General features: G+C 31.5%; 1 protein-coding gene across 3 annotated transcripts in view; it reads right to left on the bottom strand.

The window, feature by feature from the left end:
- Positions 1–14,975, bottom strand: part of LOC134725878 (FAD-dependent oxidoreductase domain-containing protein 2-like) — a 60,506-nt gene that overhangs the window by 7,706 nt on the left and 37,825 nt on the right. For all 3 annotated transcript variants that reach the window (XM_063590131.1, XM_063590132.1, XM_063590133.1), the window contains 5 exons: positions 11,670–12,006; positions 10,049–10,179; positions 3,705–3,825; positions 2,464–2,694; positions 1,675–1,841 (listed from right to left, as the gene is read on the bottom strand). In XM_063590131.1, coding sequence (XP_063446201.1) covers positions 1,675–1,841; positions 2,464–2,694; positions 3,705–3,825; positions 10,049–10,179; positions 11,670–12,006 — 987 coding nt within the window. The remainder of the gene's footprint in view (positions 1–1,674; positions 1,842–2,463; positions 2,695–3,704; positions 3,826–10,048; positions 10,180–11,669; positions 12,007–14,975) is intronic.

Genomic DNA, 14,975 nt, shown 5'->3' with positions numbered 1-14,975 from the left:
GGATGATATATTGGCTCTCAATAATGACGACTTCAGTATGTATACTAAAGAAATTTATCCTGTAGAACTTACTTTAAATAAAGCTAATGATAACAATGACCACTGCCCTTTCCTCGATCTTGATATCTTTATCATAAACGGGAAGCTTAATACAAAAATTTATGATAAAAGAGATGATTTTTCATTTCCTATTGTTAATTATCCATTTTTAGATGGTGACGTTCCCTTGTCACCATCTTATGGTGTTTATATATCTCAACTTGTACGATTCGCTCGTGTATGTAACAACGTATTAGATTTTAGCGAGAGAAATTTATGTATTACTGAAAAATTATTACACCAGGGTTTTCGATATCACAAACTGGTCAAAACATTTACTAAATTTTATCACCGGTATAAGGAAATAATTCGTAAATATAACTCAACATGCAGACATCTTATACGTTCAGGTATTTCACATCCAAAATTTTATGGAAATATTCTTTAAACAGCACAAAAATGTCAGTATTCTCCTCAGAAACTAACAAAACCTTTAAATAGACTTATTAAAAGGGGATATAGTTACGATACTGTTGTCAGGTCATTAAAGATTGCATATTTTGGCTTTAACATTGATTCATTGATAGGGTCTTTGCATCGGAACTAAACACATTTATTTCTAAAAAAACAGTTGTTGGCATGACACGGGTTATGTTCTTCTCATATATTTTATGATAGTATGATACTAAACCCCTAACGGGAGGGATTGTACCTGATATTCATATGATGAAGACATAATCTTTCAATCAGTTTAATTGAGGTCTGGAGCTGGCATGTCAGTTAACTGCTAGTAGTCTGATGTTATTTATGTATTATTGTCATTTTATTTATTTTCTTTTGTTACATCTTTTGACATCGGACTAGGACTTCTCTTGAACTGAATTTTAATGTGCGTATTGTTATTCTTTTACTTTTCTACATTGGCTAGAGGTATAGGGGGAGGGTTGAGATCTCATAAACATGTTTAACCCCGCCGCAATTTTGCGCATGTCCCAAGTCAGGAGCCTCTGGCCTTTGTTAGTCTTGTATGATTTTAAATTTTAGTTTCTTGTGTATCATTCAGAGTTTAGTATGACGTCCATTATCACTGTACTATTATGCATATTTTAGGGGCCAGCTGAAGGACACCTACGGGTGCGGGAATTCTCGCTACATTGAAGACCCATTGGTTGCCTTCAGCTGTTGTTTGCTCTATGGTCGGGTGGTTGTCTCTTTGACATATTCACCATTTCCTTTCTCAATTTTACTGTGGATTCATAATTATTCGTTGGATACCAATTTTCGTGGATTTCGTGGGTACAGCAAAACCACGAAATTAAATGTTTCAACGAATACAAACTTTTATATAGGCTTGTATACAGACTTTGGCAAAACCACGAAATTAAATATCAACGAACATGCAAGTTTTTCTTAATCCACGAAAATTGGTACCCACGAAAAATGAATCCACAGTATATCATATTATATTTTGTGTATTTTCCTTGATACTCAGAAAGTATACCTAAAGATACTTTATTGAAGCTAGAACAATGTAGTAAAATTGTAACAAGCAATCTGAAGAATAAAGAATATTTATTTGTTGTTAAAAAAGATATAAATTTTTTTAACGGCGGTCTAAAAACATTTGTTTTGTACCTGTATATCTATATCCATGTATAAATCCTCCAGCGGACTTCCTAAAGTCTAATGAATGTGTGGCAGCACCAGCTAAATACATGCCAGGATTGTCAGGTGACTGGTAGTCATGGTTTATACGGGGGAATTTTTTAGATCTCCCATATCCTCTGGACATCTGTGTATCACTACAAGATTCGACACAACAATTAAGAATATTCAGAGTTAAATAGATCAATGCTAAATAAAGTTAAATGTAGTTAACTACAAGATTAAACACAATAATCAAGAATATTCAAAGTTAAATAGAAATCATGCCCTGCTATAAAGCTTTGCAGTGGAAAGAGAATGTTTAAACATTTCAATCGAATAATTGATGGTTGCTTAACGTTCTGACAGTGGCAACTATTTCATGCATGTTCAGGACGAGAATCTTTAAAGTGATTACTGAATTATGATTATGTTTTATATTATGGGCATCTATTATGCTGGCATATTGTTTGATGTATCTTAACATCACATCATATTTACCAATAAAACATTAAAGCATCACTTTTGCAAGTTAAAGTCACATTATTTTTTGCTTCTAGGTGCAAACTATTTAACACTAAAAACAAATGAAATCTTCAAAAAATTTTAACGTTATGTTCATGATATTTCAATGGCCAAAAAGGCATATTTAGATCTAAAATAGGTCAACTTGGATGTTATTTATAAGAAATCTATGGCAAAATATTTCAATAATTATACACCAAAACTAACAATTAGTCAAATCTCTCATTCTCAAAAGTCAATTTTCTGCAAACTTACTTATTAAACACTGAGAAGTCAAATTTAAAACCCAGACATCTGATTATTTTATCATAAGGCTCTCGTAAAGCAAAATTATCTATCATCAATCCAGGCCCGTCGTCCTCATCTTTGAACTGTAGGCCATATTTCTCTCCAGTCTTTACAAACTTAACCTCATCGATACTGGCCTCTAGCAATCCATCCAGGGACTTCAGCTGGTACGTGTCCAACAAGGCATTATTGACAGCCCTGAAAAAATAATTGACAAAAATTAGTCCCCGTAGATTTGTATTCTTTTGGTTTTACTCTAAAATAAACATTTTATTTCGGAAAAAATAGATCATCTACAATCAACTGCAGATGTTCTTGTATTAAAGAAAGCAGTCTTTGTTAAGTTAGAAATATCATATTAGTTTAAAGTGATAGAAGTTGTATCTATTTTCAGGTTGAAAAAGTGGCAAACAAGACTTATTATTCTCACGATTACCTTTTTCATTGAAATAGAGAATCAAGGCTAAGAACTATTTTAAGAATATCGTGATTAAGATGACAATTGTTCAAATATAAGCTAAAAGCAAACAGAACAGAAAAGAAGCACTTTGAGATTGAAAACATTAAAACAAACAGAATATCCTTGCAATGGTCAATGCATTTTAGACAGAAATAACCATTTTGACTTTTTTTACAAATTTTTCAGTTTTAATGTTTTCAACTTAAGACTTCATATATTTTTTGTCTATCAACTGTTTAAATTTTCAACTGCATCAATGAGTCTAACATAGACGATATCTGGAGTATCAACAAATATAAAACTAGTCTCTTAAAAGAGCTATGTCATCTTTAATGTATGAACAAAACATTAAAAATAAGTCTTCTAAAAATATTAATTTATTTTTTAATATTTTTTCAGACTGTAAATTCAGTATTTTTCAGATATTTTGCTGGCAGTCAACGCAGTACTGTACAGAGACTGCTCAGCATAATTTGTTTAGCGCATGAAATTACAGGACAAAAACATTATAAAAATCGATTGAACAGATCTTTATTGACCTCACGCATAGTTTTTGCCTTGACTCAAGGACTGAACAAAAGTGACTTATTCATTGTTCAGTCTTTTAGCATCAGTTAATTTCAAAATGACTGATTCAGTTCAAAATCTATTTAAAGTGTTTTTAAAAAGGGTTGGTCAACTCCCTATTGATCTAGTTTAAATAATATTAAGGTAAACAACATATTTTTTCATACTTTGAATTACTAACCTTAGATCTCCAACATAATGAGTTGACCATGAAAGCCTCACTCTGGATCTACCCACCATATGAATCAAACCCGTAGCACCATATATTTGATCAGCAGTTTCAAAGGCAGAGTTTCCACGACCTAAAACAGATAATTTAATCAAATTTAACATCTAATTTTGCAGACTTGTAACAATTCTCCTGGAGAAGGCTTCATTATATCACCATCCCGGAAACACGGTTCAGGAGCCCGTAGTTCAGTGGTTGGCATGGTGTCAGTCTGCCATATTTACATTTAGTTTAATTGTAGATTATTGTAGATTAATCAAACCAATGTTTACTTGTTTAAATTGTTTTACAAGGGTGGTAAAGGGTTATTTTCATGCATGGTGATCGCCGTTTTTTTTTAACTTTCAACATGTTTTTACTTTTTTATTTGACTTCTAGTCGTGCAAGATGAGTGCCTCGTTCAAAATGTTCTGCTTATTTAATTTTACGTGTATCGTGATTTTCAAAGTCTTATTTTGCGTGCTCAGTATTTTTCAAATAAAATTCAAACACTTAGCAGGGATCATCAAGAAATACTTTTTTAAAAGCAGTAAACCAATTATATCATAAATGTGTATACTAAATCGGGAATATCAAGTAGAACAAAGATTTAATATATACAAGAAGACAGAGTCTCAGTCACAAAAGGTTCAAATAAAAGTATTTATTTTTCGTGCAACGTTCATTACAGAAATTATTTCACGTTCAACGTGAAATTATGTCTTATTTAACGTTTTTTTCGTGCAAGCACCCCCCCCCCCCCCCCCCCTTTACCACCCTCTTTTATATTTGGCATGGTTGGACCTTTTATAACTTGCTATAATTACTAACATCTTCATTAATAAGCATCTTGCAGATAGTTTTTTCAAAGGCATTCATTCCACATTTTCTTATAATCATATTTACTCAAGTCATTTGCAAAATTCAAAATCTGCACTCATTCTGAAAATACTTGAAATTGTATAGAAGAGATTGTCATTTACTTAATAAATGTACAGAAGGTTTATAGGATTCATCAAATACTAGCTATACGTGGAATAGATTATTGTCCCTAGAATGACATATAGGTTTCAATGTATCAAAAAACCTAAGATACAATGCTTGTTTGTTATAAATGATAGATTTTCTCCTTTCCATGAAAAAACAAAATCTAAGAAGAAGATGAATATCCAGTTGATAAAAAGAAACCCTCAAACACTAAGATATTTTACATCAAAATAAGTAAACAAAAACTATCCCTATCCATCTTATAACTGCAATAAATAAACCACAGCTTGTCAAAATTTCTAAGACAAACATACAATTGTCTAGTCCAAATAATTATGAAGTCTTACAAGGCTATTTTAATTTTTTTCTGGGACACCTTTCTGTGACGTTGTAGGAAGGTGTCCCAGAAAAATTAAAATAGCCTTGCAAGACTTCACAATTATTTGCACTAACAAATGTCTAGACTTTGCAAATATTTTTTTCAGTTTCATACATAATTAAATGGAGACTGTATCAATGGGACATAGATAATGCCCCCTCTTGTATATAACTTTATAAAGGGACATAACCACAGAACTTTTAAAGTGACGCCACCAAAATTCAAACAAGATCAGTGTTTTACAGTAATATGCATTGTGTATAAGTTTCATTACTTTTGGTTGAGTCAAACTTAAGTTATTCCTGATGTAAGTAAATGATAGGGTAATAAGCAATTTGCATCTTTTTTTAACTCTCTAAATTAGAAAAAGTTATTAGGAACCTTACGTAGGCTTAACCAAGAACTCCTTCCATAAATTTTATTCTATATAACTCTAAAATTACTATTTTTGTGATTTTAGAAATAAAAGTTTCTGTTTGGATGTTGGTTATTCTCCTGGTGTTATCATTCACTCCCATCAGGAATAAATCATAAATTGTTTAATTTCAATGTTTACACTTTAGTAACCTATGAATAATAATGCAGCAATCAGTAAAATCATTGTTTTAAATTAATGAAACAGCCAAGTTTATTATTCACGAAATGTTTACATATGTTAAATATTTCAATTTTGGTACCTGAGTGAAACCGGTACTTTTTGAATTTTTTCATTATTATTTCTGATGGAATATCAAATTAATTTTTGTTTATCAGCTTCCATCAACTTTTATGAGCTCTGCTCTTTTTCAAAATGTCAATTTGTTTTTTCCTATAATTTGATGAACATCAATATTTCTTCAGCATTTGAACACGCTACAAATTATTCTTGTTTCCTACGGGAGTTACAACATTGGCATATATAGAGGAATCTTTATTAAATTTTGTATGCTTTGAAAATTGGCCTGCACTGTTCTAATTAGAAAATGCAAACATGGGTGTGTAAAATTATTTGTTTTCTGTCTTAAGTCACCAGTATCACGTCACTTTCCCCGCAATGAAGTATCCGATAACCCTTTAACACGGTCATTATAATGAAATGGTCGTTACAATCTATTGACAAGGAGGAATCAGAATCACCAATGATCAATCATAACTTCCCGATCTGTTAATCTTTCAAAGATTATGACAGAATCAAATATAACGGATGTTTATGTCAGACTGAAGCTGGTGATAACGGAAATGAGTGTTCTGAAATATTATTTTATGATTCAGATTTCATCAAATGAATCCCTTTCTATACACTAACTTAGCAATTCATCAAGATATAATGAGACAATTGTTGATAATAAAGAAGACAATACTTTTCCTTAAGAGTATACATAATCACATGACCATAATTATCATTGTAGAAATATCTATTCCGAATCGGGGAATCGGCATACTTACAAATGGAAATTATCCCAAAAATGGGATGCTTTTAGAAAAGAATAAAAAGTGAAGATTCTGCAGACTTCAAAATTTGAATTATCCTAAAATGGGATGCATTTAGAAAAGAACAAATAATTGAAAATGTAACCATTTTAATGAAAGTAGGTTTGGCTTGGCTTCATGTGTATTGATATTATATAACCATCTCTCCATCCTCTTAGAAGAAAAAACTGTGGTATTTAAAGATCCATTTGGTTGTAGTATAGTAATAACATAATCATCTTAAGTATCTCACAATCAATAATTCTTGTAAAAGCACTTTTATACCAATTAACTAAATGTTAATGGGTCTTAGTCTTTAAATTTTAACCCATACTAAGTCATTTTAATGTAAAATGAGCATGGTCGAGTAATTATGAAGAACCCTAATGTCTGCATGGGACTTGAACAGGAGAAGTAAAATTTCTCAATATTTAAGATAGAATCTGTTCTCCCTGGAAGAAGGAACTAAAAATTGTAATAATTATATTCGGTCAAGTGTAAATATTCATGCTAGTTTTTCCGCTGATTTACATCAGTAATAAATGTCAACTGAATTAAATGATTTGCCATAACTCTTCCTTTCCGTGTAATATTACATTAGCAAATTGAGGAGAACAACAAAATAAACATGATTTTTTCCAATAATAGGTTAATGATCTTTTATTGAGTTTATGTAAAAATAATATGTCATGTGACTCAATGGCTCTTATTCATGTAATTTACCTTAAAACAAAAACTTAAATTTATATAAGGACTTAGCAATAATGGACATTTCTGTTATAAATCTGCACTTTAACAACAATTGTAATTAGTTCCCAAGGCAACATATTGTGAAAAGCCTAGGTAAATAACATATGGTAATATAGTTTTAAAACATAAATGTTGCAATAACTGATAACAATCTTCAATATTAAATATAATGAGAACTGACACCAACAAAAATCATTTAAAATACTAAAAACTTCACAGTTACTTGAGGCTGGGATATCATCCCTGTCAATAAATAATACTTTTTTTCATTTAGGAATTGTGAACTGATGTCAGAACTCTAACCTCTGTTCTATAAATAAACACCCTTCTTTAAAATTTGATTGACTGATTAAGTTTGGTGTTTAATGCCACTTTCAACACTGTTGCACTATTTCGTGCAGACAGATTTTATTGGTGGAAGAAGCTAGATTGGCTGGCGAAACATGATCATCGTTAAGAAAACTGACAGTCCTACTCAATCAAGATTGAAGTAGAGCCAGCCTGCTATGTATGGTAACTCACAACCTCAGTGTTGACAAGCTGGTGATACAGTATTCAGACTACTGAAACCACTAGGCCACGTACTGAGACCCCTTAGAAATTTTACCATGCAATTTTTTCTTGATGGTACAGTTGAATTGTTGAAAACATATCCTTAAAAAAAGAAGGTTAATAAATTTATAAGAAGATGGCTTGGTTATATTGAGAGGTCAGATCGGATCAAGACTTGGTAATAATAAGGTAATATCTGAATTATATGACATTGATATTAAAGGTTTTGGATATTTTGGTAATGCTTGGTAATAACTGAATCATTGGACATTGTTAGGTAAAAGATATTTTTTAATGAGGTAAAGGTCTGGTAATAACCTAATCAATTGACACTGATAAGGTAATGGATATTTTCAATGAATCCAATTAATTAATTACTTTTCACATTTTCTGATAAAAGACATTACTAAGAATTGTAATTTCCTCTGTAAGTTTGTTACATAGACTTGATCTTGGTATAATGAGACAGAGAAATGTCATCAGAATATTATACAAATATATCCTGCTCACAAGGGGTATTTGCCAAAAATACCGGTTGAGAGGTACACATTTCCAGAGCCGTTAGGCGAGGGAAATTTGATTACCTCGAAACCGGTATTTTTGGCAAATACCCCTTGTAAGCATGATATAATTGTTTAATTCCAACGAATGTTCCACTTCAGAAAGTTTATTATAATCAGGTATCATGAAATTTCGACTTGAACGTATTATTTTTGTATATATATACCCTGTAGCTGTGCTATTTGCGCAGTCAAATTGCATTGACCATATAATCATTTCTTATCATTTTTTTAATGTACAGTCGCTGACTGTATATATATCTCCCTTTTTTTATAATAAGCTGGTTCTCGGCTGACTACTACACTTTGTTCATCAGTTTCAGTGAAGCGTAATACAAGTGGTTTCCAGTTTTATGTGACCGGTTGACAATTCGTTTCCGTTGAGTTTCAAGTAATTATGACGTCATTCACGGAATTTTTACGTCATGCGCTCCAAATTCAATAATGATGCTTTTTATCTTAAATATTTCATCTGGAACCATATATTTAGAATGACCATGAATTTGTCATATCAGAATAGAAATAGTTCATTGAGGTATTATTAGCCTGACATGGATTCCCCATCTGCCATGGTATTTGCTAGGGTATTTCCCATCTGCCATGGTATTTGCTAGCAAATACCCCGGCACATGGAATTCCCTTATGGCAAATACCCTGGCAGAGACGAAAAAATCTCAATATATAGAAATTGGTGAAAAATACCATGTTTCTCATCCAATCAAAATACAGCATTATTACATAAGGTGGAATTAATTAATAAACCCCCAAAAAAGTGAATTATACTATTAAAGCATAAAACAGTAAATATAAAAAGGGATAGGAATTCCACTCAACATTTTCTTTCTTGAATTGATTTTGCAAATCCTATGTCATAGTACAGTACTTAAATTTGTTTATAGTATAGGAAGTCTTCCGTTGAATGTATAATTATGTATCCTTATCATTTAAAAAAAAAAAAAAAACTATAAATAATTATTTTGCCAATATGCGACAACATTCATCACAATAAAGGCAGAATAATGAAAGAAAAAAACATTGTGTAAATTAATAAATAGTACCTAGAGATGAGATTACATCACATTCATAAGAATTTATATTTAATGAAAGTTCCAGTATGTCACATCATAAAACCTTCAGGGACAACTATTTCAAGGATGGTTACCATTTTGTAATGAATCCTACTCTCTTCATAATTATGATTCACTGGGTTAAAACTAATAACAAGTTATAAAAGGAGTTGTTTACACCATCTTAATTGTGCCAAAAACTATAAACAAGAAAAAAAGCTGTTCAAATTCTCTGTTGACTAAATCAGCATTTATTTACTTGATTTTTGTGAGTTCCCTCTTCAAGTAACCAATTCAAAATTTAATGCCTAGGGGTTAGAATTTCAAAAGCAAAGATGAAACCATTATGATTGGTTGACAACAACTTAACAATGGATATTTATCCAATAATATACTCTCATTTTTTTATTTTGTTGTATGACAATGACTTACCCATAATTCCTCTTTAAAACAGTTAATTGTCAACATGGTATAAGATGTAATTCTGTCAAATGTTTATAAGGTTTGACAAACGAAAGACTTTCCAAATGTTTATTGTGTTAGTACAGTAGTATTTTATGATAATTATCTTACCAAGAATAAGGACATTTTTCCCTTCATAGTCGTCAGGGTTAATGGACATCGTCTCATATCCTTCTGCATAGTCAATACCTGTTAAATCTGGAATGTTAGGAACCCATAATCCAGTAGCTATAATAAGAACTCTGTAATACAAATAAGAAAGAATCATAATTTGCCACTACAATAACTGTGAATCGATGGTTTAATCATTTTCGTTAAGCAACTGACATACAATAATGAAGCAACTATCTAAAACCTATCCATAAACCTAGATTATTAATTGCTGTTGAAGCATAACGATACTAAAAACTGTACCACTAAAACATTGTTATTGGTCTGATAGTGAATTCATATTGCTACAATTTTTTTTTGACAGAAACTTGGTCTTGTGACCAGATATAAGCCTCAAACCAATATTTTGCCAAAATAAAAGATTACCAATTACTGCTGTGACCTTGACCTTTGAACTACAGACCTAAAACTCCATAGAGGTTGCTGTGTTCATCCAATAAGGCATTATCACACTTAATTTATTAGAAATTGGACAAATTATTTGAAGATTAACATCTATAAAGTAAATTTCAGCAGTTGTTTCTTTGACATTTAATTTGTTGACCCCAAAATTAAAAGGGGTTTTCCTCAACCAAGTTTGGTAAAAGTTCAACAGATATTTTTCAAAAGATAAGGCCTTGAAACAAAACTTTTGCTGAAACTTCAGACTTTCTTAAGCTGCTCATCCTTGAACTTTGACCCAAAAAGGTAAAAAAACATAATTTGTTTCTGAAAATAATGCGCAGATATCCAGATGACCTAAGACCACAATTAATGACCCAGATGTCCCCAAATATAGTTTCTTTTAATAAAAGTGCTTTTTTTCTTCATTTATTTTATCTTTCCTTTCCTCATTCATTTCTTACCTTTTTTTAGGGTGGATAATAAGAAAGAAGAGAGGTGAAATAAATTTGTGGATGTTGTATTTTAACTGATTTTGATATGGAAAGAGTGATCAGGCCAGGTGCAAAAAGGTCATTATTTAAAGTTTCAGAAATCTCTTAAGGTGGTACCCAACACTTGCACTAAAATTAATTTGGCCCTTTAATTTTCATAAAATTTTGTCGAAGTACTTACTTTGACCCTTTAACAAAAATATAAAAAAATAAAAAATTTTGGACCAACCGTTTTGTCAGAAAAATTACACTGGTTATATAGCAGTTTGACAAACACTAATTTTGATCATTGAGAAGCTTAATATTCTTTTACAACACAATGTAATTAAAACGTTTAGCTGACTTTACCGAGTTATCTCCCTGTAGTGTTAGGTACCACCTTAACTTGTCCATAGGGGTATGGATGTGTATTGGCTAAAATTGTAGGACGGATGAATTCATTCTTTCTGAATGTTTGATATATATTTTTTTGGACTAGTACTACAATTTGCACACACACAATATTTGACAAAAGGATTTGGTGCTTTGTATTTAGGGAGACAATACGTTATAAAGAACTAACAGAGGAATCAAATTGTGTTCTGTTGACTGTGGCCAGATAGCATTCATGAATTTCAAAACTGCATCTGACTTTGTTTATACAACTTGACCAAAATCCTGGCTAAAACATACAGATGTATACTTACGAACATTTATATCTGTTGGTATTCTGGTCATCAAATTCATACGTATATTCATGTTTTGCAAATGTTTTATCACTTTTATATTTTATAATATTTCGGACATTTGTATTATACTGTACATTGATATTTAGTTTTTTCGTGTAATCCTCTAAATATTTCACAAGGACATCTGCATGTGGGAACATGTCTTTTGAGTAATGTCGGAAGAGCAAAGATTCATCATCACTCAAAAGAGAGTTCCAGTCATGGCGGAGATTGAACTCTTTATTAGTTTTTCCTGTGTGTCTTTTGTTAATACTGATGAGTGTTCGATGGCGAGGATAAGTTGAATAAAAACTACCTGAAAGTAGAAAGAAAAAAATAGTGTTCAATGGCAAGGATACGTTGAATAAAAACTACCTGAAAGTAGAAAGAAAAAAATAGTGTTCAATGGCAAGGATACGTTGAATAAAAACTACCTGAAAGTAGAAAGAAAAAAATAGTGTTCAATTGCAAGGATACGTTGAATAAAAACTACCTGAAAGTAGAAAGAAACAAAATCAGAATTTTTTAACCAGCAAATAAGATTCAAGATTCACTCTGAACTTTTCATAACATTATTTTGTGTCTTTTAAAAATGACTCATACCCAAAAATCATTATTGTCTTTTCAAATGAGATTTTATTATTTTAAGATGAAAGTAAAGGTATTTTTTTCAAGTTGTTACTGAAAAAAAATCAATGATTAAATTAATCAATGAATGAAGGGAGTAAGATAGCCATTTAATAAAGTCCCAGAATGAATACTTCTGATATTGTAAGACAGTCAAGGACAGACAAAGGTCATCATCAAGGACAAGATGGCCATCTAATAATGGTCACAGAATGAATACTTCTGATATTGTAAGACAGTCAAGGACAGACAAAGGTCATCATCGAGTATTACAATATCTTAGTTCTAAACTCCATGATCATACATGAAACAAGAGGCTCTCAAGAGCCTGAATAGCTCACCTTAATTCTTTTGGTTAAATCTCTCATCAATGATTATTTTGGCTTTTCAATTTATTTAAATGTTCTTTGGATCGTCCTATTTTCTCCTATGTTCTATTTTAGCCATAGGAGCTATGTTTCTTGACATACAAGTAAATAAAATATAAAATTTTTAAAAGATACTCTGAAACTCATTTAGCCTAAGTTTGGCTGAAATTGATACAGCAGTTTCAAAGGAGAAGATTTTTTAAAGTAAGTCAACATGATGAACAAATTGTGAAAAAAGTCTTTAAAGGGCAATAACTCCTGAAGGGGTCAATTGACAATTTTGGTCAATTTGACTTATTTGTAGATCTTACTTTGCTGAACATTATTGCTGTTTACAGTCTATCTCTATCTATAATAATATTCAAGATAATAAACAAAAACAGCAAAATTTCCTTAAAATTATCAATTAAGGGGCAGCATCCCAACAACAGGTTGTCTGATTCATCTGAAAATTTTAAGGCAGATAGATCTTGACCTGATAAACAATACTACCCCATGTCAGATTTGCTCTAAATGCTTTGGTTTTTGAGTTATAAGCCAAAAACTGCATTTGACCCCTATGTTCTATTTTTAGCAATGGCGACCATGTTTGTTGATAGATCAAAACTTCGGATACAATTTACAAACTAGATACCCTATGGGATATTCAGTTAAAGTTTGGAAGTATTTGGCCCAGTGGTTTCATAGGAGAAGATTTTTGTTAAAGATTACTAAGATTTACGAAAAATGGTTAAAAATTGACTATAAAGGCCAATAACTCCTAAAGGGGTCAACTGACCATTTCCGTTATGTTGACTTATTTGTAGATCTTACTTTGCTGAACATTATTGCTGTTTACAGTTTATCTCTATCTATAATAATATTCAAGATAATAACCAAAAACAGCAAAATTTCCTTAAAATTACCAATTCAGGGGCAGCAACCCAACATCAGGTTGTCTGATTCATCTGAAAATTTCAGGGCAGATAGACTTGACCTGATAAACAATATTACTCCATGTCAGATTTGCTCTAAATGCTTTGGTTTTTGAGTTATAAGCCAAAAACTGCATTTGACCCCTATGTTCTATTTTTAGCAATGGCGACCATGTTTGTTGATAGATCAAAACTTCGGATACAATTTACAAACTAGTTACCCTAAGGAACATTCAGTTAAAGTTTGGAAGTATTTGGCCCAGTAGTTTCAGAGGAGAAGATTTTTGTAAAAGATTACGAAGATTTACGAAAAATGGTTAAAAATTGACTATAAAGGGCAATAACTCCTAAAGGGGTCAACTGACCATTTTGGTCATGTTGACTTATTTGTAAATCTTACTTTGCTGAACATTATTGCTGTTTACAGTTTATCTCCATCTATAATAATATTCAAGATAATAACCAAAAACAGCAAAATTTCCTTAAAATTACCAATTCAGGGGCAGCAACCCAACAACAGGTTGTCTGATTCATCTGAAAATTTCAGGGCAGATAGATCTTGACCTGATAAACAATTTTAAACCTGTCAGATTTGCTCTAAATGCTTTGGTTTTTGAGTTATAAGCCAAAAACTGCATTTGACCCCTATGTTCTATTTTTAGCAATGGCGACCATGTTTGTTGATAGATCAAAACTTCGGATACAATTTATAAACTAGATACCCTAAGGAACATTCAGTTAAAGTTTGGAAGTATTTGGCCCAGTAGTTTTAGAGGAGAAGATTCTTGAAATAGTTTACGACGACAGACGACGACGGACGAGGACGGACGCCAAGTGATGGCACAAGCTCACTTGGCCCTTCGGGCCAGGTGAGCTAAAAAGGATAAAATTATTCTGACCAGACAGAAATGGCAGCCATGATATATACCAGTCACTATTATTATAGAAATAACTAACAAATATCCAATGGTTATCAATCAGCTTGCAGATAAGTCTAGAATATAGAAATATTACTGTAACTTATAGAAATAGCAATCTCTTTCTAAATAGCAATGCAATCTACTTTAATACTATTTTTGTACTTTCTATCATCATAGACAAAAATCCATCAATAGTACTTCAGCTTTGAGATTTATTCTGCATTCTGTACTTTTACCACTATAGTATACACAAATTACAAATAAAAGGTATAAAAGTGTATTAAATGTGAACACTGTCTGTCTAAATGAATATTCCTAACATGGTTAACAAATCAGAAAGTTTTTCGTTCATTTTGTTATAGAAATAAAGCCTTTAGTTTTCTCGTTTGAATTGTTTTACACTGTCATATTGGGGCCTTTTATAGCTGACTATGCGGTATGGGCTTTGCTCATTGT

The sequence above is a fragment of the Mytilus trossulus genome, chromosome 7 (genome assembly GCF_036588685.1).
Source record: "Mytilus trossulus isolate FHL-02 chromosome 7, PNRI_Mtr1.1.1.hap1, whole genome shotgun sequence".
Taxonomy (NCBI): Eukaryota; Metazoa; Mollusca; class Bivalvia; order Mytilida; family Mytilidae; genus Mytilus; species Mytilus trossulus.
Note: the sequence above shows the minus strand (reverse complement) of the source record. Positions and strands in the feature narration are given on the sequence as shown.